The sequence below is a fragment of the Vombatus ursinus genome, unplaced genomic scaffold, assembly GCF_900497805.2.
Source record: "Vombatus ursinus unplaced genomic scaffold, bare-nosed wombat genome assembly UNPS02015004.1, whole genome shotgun sequence".
Taxonomy (NCBI): Eukaryota; Metazoa; Chordata; class Mammalia; order Diprotodontia; family Vombatidae; genus Vombatus; species Vombatus ursinus.
In genome coordinates, this window is record NW_020954782.1 from 199131 (window position 1) to 202796 (window position 3666).

At 47.2% G+C, this 3666-nt stretch overlaps 1 protein-coding gene across 1 annotated transcript in view; it reads left to right on the plus strand.

Moving 5' to 3' along the window:
• The window catches only part of FAM131C (family with sequence similarity 131 member C), a 21160-nt gene that overhangs the window by 5606 nt on the left and 11888 nt on the right, over nt 1-3666 (plus strand). The window contains exon 4 of the mRNA XM_027845612.1: nt 3079-3340. Within this exon, the coding sequence (XP_027701413.1) occupies nt 3079-3340 (262 nt within the window). The remainder of the gene's footprint in view (nt 1-3078; nt 3341-3666) is intronic.

Genomic DNA, 3666 nt, shown 5'->3' on the forward strand with positions numbered 1-3666 from the left:
GACATCCTGTGTTCTAAGGGCCCTCCCAGCTCTGACATCCTGTGTTCTAATGGCCCTCCCAGCTCTGACATCCTATGTTCTAAGGGCCCTCCCAGTTCTGACATTCTTTGTTTTCAAAGCCCTCCCAGCTCTGACATCCTGTGTTCTAATGGCCCTCCCAACTCTGATATTCTATGTTTTAATATTTTCTTTCCTGACTTAGACATTCTATGGTCTTTTGTATGTGCTAGGTGGTATTTATCTGAGTACAGTGGTTGACATTGCAGAAAGGCAGTCCAGTAATGGTGCAAATTGGCCTCAGGTCATCCCCAAGGTAGCCAGTGGAAAACACAGCTACCCGTGTTTCTCCCTACCCTTCCACCCAGGAAGCTGAGCCTTCCTTCCTGCCTTCTCCATGCCAACTTATCCAAGGCGGAGTTGGTCTTCCCTTGAGCATAGAGGTACACTGAGGCCCAGAGTGGGCTACAAACAAGCCAGAGTCACCCTTCTCACCAGAGATCACAAGAATCTGGAGCTCCTCCCATCTTGAGAGGGGGCTACTAGGCCTCTGAGTCTCCCCTCTCCCATCTCTCCTTAGAGGGTCCCCAGTCCAATGAGAAAGACTCTCCCTGCCTTTGAGGAACACTCATCTGATAGGAGAAGCCCAGTTTCTGACCTCAGGGAGCTCCTGAACTGAGTTGGAGAAACAGGACGTATCACATACACTCTAGGAAATGCCAAGAACATTTATAAAGCAGTAGATTAATAAGTTCAATTCTTTTAGCACAAACTGAATCTTCAAGTGTCGGTATGATGGGCTTAAATCAGGTTAATCCAAGGAGACTTCATGAAGGAGGTGAATTTAAAGCAGTGTTTTGAAGGAGGAGAGGGAGATTGTCCATAGGATTTTCTTGGCAAAGACACTGGAGTGGTTTGTCATTTCTTCCTCCAGTGTGTGCCCATTTTACAGATGAGGAACTGAGGGAAATAGGGGTTAAGTGACTTGCCCAGGGTCACACAGCTAGTGTCTGAAGCCAGATTTAAACTCAAACCTTCATGACTCCAGGACTGTGCTTCATCCACTGTTCAACCTAGTTGCCCCAGAATGGTTTATAGAAGGAGCCAAAAATATGCTGATGTTAATATGTTAATGCCTGACATTTCTATAGCACTGTTAAGGTTTGCAAAATGATGTGTAGACAGACATCTCATTTGAGCCTCATGGCAATGATGTAAGAATCAATGCTACAGACATCATTATCCCCATTGTATAGATGAAAAAATGGAGGCTCTAAAAGGTGAAATGATTTGTCCAAGGTCATATAGCTGGTCACTGTCCAAAGCCAGATTTGAACACGAATCTGTCCTTGTTCTATAACCCTAACAGATTTAGAGGGAAGGGGGATGGGCAGGGAGGGGAAATGGAAGGATGGGTGTCTGCTGCTGCAGAAAACTGAGCCAAGGGTTCTGAAAAGCAATAGGAGCTGCACAATCACTCTATAAATATCTCTTCTCAAGGGCTAGAGAAGATTTGTAACAGCCAGGCTGTTCTCAGCCAAGCCGCCATGCCAGGCTGGGTTTCTGCACCTGTGGCAGTGACTCACCAGGCAGAGGGAGGAGGCAGCATCCTCTCCCTCTCACTTGGGGGCCTGGGGGAAGAGGAGGGCAAAGATTGACCCCATTGTGCAGAAAGGGAGACTGAGGTCTGAGAGAGAGGAAAGTGATTTGACCTGCTGTCATGATGATGGTAGAAAGGCTAACAGTCCCCACTTCCCCATCTTGAAAGCAGAAGTGTGGCCATCCTTTCTTAGGACTGATGTTCTAGGATCTGTTAGATAATCAATATAGAGGGCACTGAGCTTCTTGGTGGAAACAGAGAAAATGTAGAGTAGGGCAAGAGAGATAGAAGACCTGGGTTCAGATCCTGACTTTAGCATTTTCTCAGCACCCTTGCACATGATAGATTGTTGACTTAAATTTTAATAGTGTGACCTTGGGAAAATTACCTAACCTTTCTGTTCCTCAAAGGGTTGGATGAGATGGTCCCTTCAAGCTCAGATATTTTGTGAGTGAGCTGAACAGGAGTAAAAAGGGAGGTCTTCTTTCCACTGCATGACTTTGGGAGGTATTTCTTCTCTCTGACCCTCTGATGTAAGCGAGAGACACAGATTCAATCTAAGCCCTCCCGGCCTGCCCCACAAAGACTGTGAAGTCTTTAGAGGGAAACAGCTCCTTGAGATGCCCAAAGAAACTGAGCTGAGTCAGGAACAGGCTGAGCTGTATACTATATAAATATTATCTAGAGGGAGGGTGACCAGTGACTTTCCATATCCCCAACCATTCGAGATGAGAAGTGAGGCTGAAGTCACCAAAGGAAGGTTTTAGGTGAGACACACAGCAATACAATGTTCAGCTAGACACAAAGAGGAACTTCCCCAAGTCAAGGGGTCATTACATACTGCAACAAATGTACTGAGGAAAGAAATAGCATCTTTTGTCTCTAGTTTCTTTAACAAATGGAAAGAAACTGGCCACTTTGATGCAGGAGAATGTAAGATATGACCTCTAAGTGCCCTCAGGAAGCAAATCAGTTTTAATTCTACCATTTTTTTTGAGAAGGGTAAGGAGAGTTATTCATTCAGACAACATGAATTTATTAAGTACCTACTATGTGCCAGCCACCTTACCAAGTGTTGGGATTACAAAAAAAGGCAAATAGCAAATAGAAGAGTCAGGCTTTGACCTCAGGATCAGGGTTAAGCCAGGAGTCCAGAAAGGGGGTCTGTAGTTAATGGGTTAGATCTGCTAGGGCAGTCAGAGGTCTAGAGTTTAAATCTCATAGTCTGCTACTAACTACATGAGTGACCTCAGACAAGTCACTACCCTGCTCTGGGTCCTGGGTTCCTCATCAACAAAAGGATGCCAAGATTGCTTTTACTTCTAAAGCCTCTAGTTGACTAGAGGAGAGTGGGGGGGGGTGTTGCTAGAGATCCAGGCCCTCCTTGTGCCTGAGCTCCCAGAGCACAGAGCAGGCCCATCTTGGGGGAGGGGGCCCTGAGCTATGTTCCTGCCTGAGTCCCCTCTCTCTATCCCTCTCAGGCTGTGTTTTTCCAATGGCCAGTGACGCGCTCAGCTTGGTCCCAGCTGGGGAAGGAGGAGCCTGTGACTCCACCCAAGGCTGGTTCATTAACTGATGTCTCTATAGCAACCACGGGTGACATCACAAGCTCCCAAGTCCTGAGGGGGAGAGGGAGGCAGGAGGCAACCAGCTGTAGACTTGGACCCTGGAGAGGAGACACAGGAATGGGAAACCAGACTGGGAAGGGACCAAGAAGGGCAGCGTGGTGGAAAGAGCCCTCTGGTGGGAAGGATTGAGCACTTGGCTTAGAGGCAGACGACTTGGGTCCTACTCTGCTGCTAAGCTGTGTGGGCAAATCACTGCTCTTGGAGCCTCAGTTTTTCCATCATTAAAATGGAACCAACTCCAGGTGGCCCCTCTGATACTTCCATCTTGCTCTCCCTGCCCCAGCTCTCATCCCTAGGAGGCACCAGAGGGTATTGTCACAGGAGTAGTGAGGGCCCCACAGGCCCTTTTTAACATCTTTCAGTAGGTGTGTGGAGGGCTCATCAATATTCTTATTCATCTTTAGAGCTCAGTCTCTGTGAAAGTGAGGTCATAAAATATCA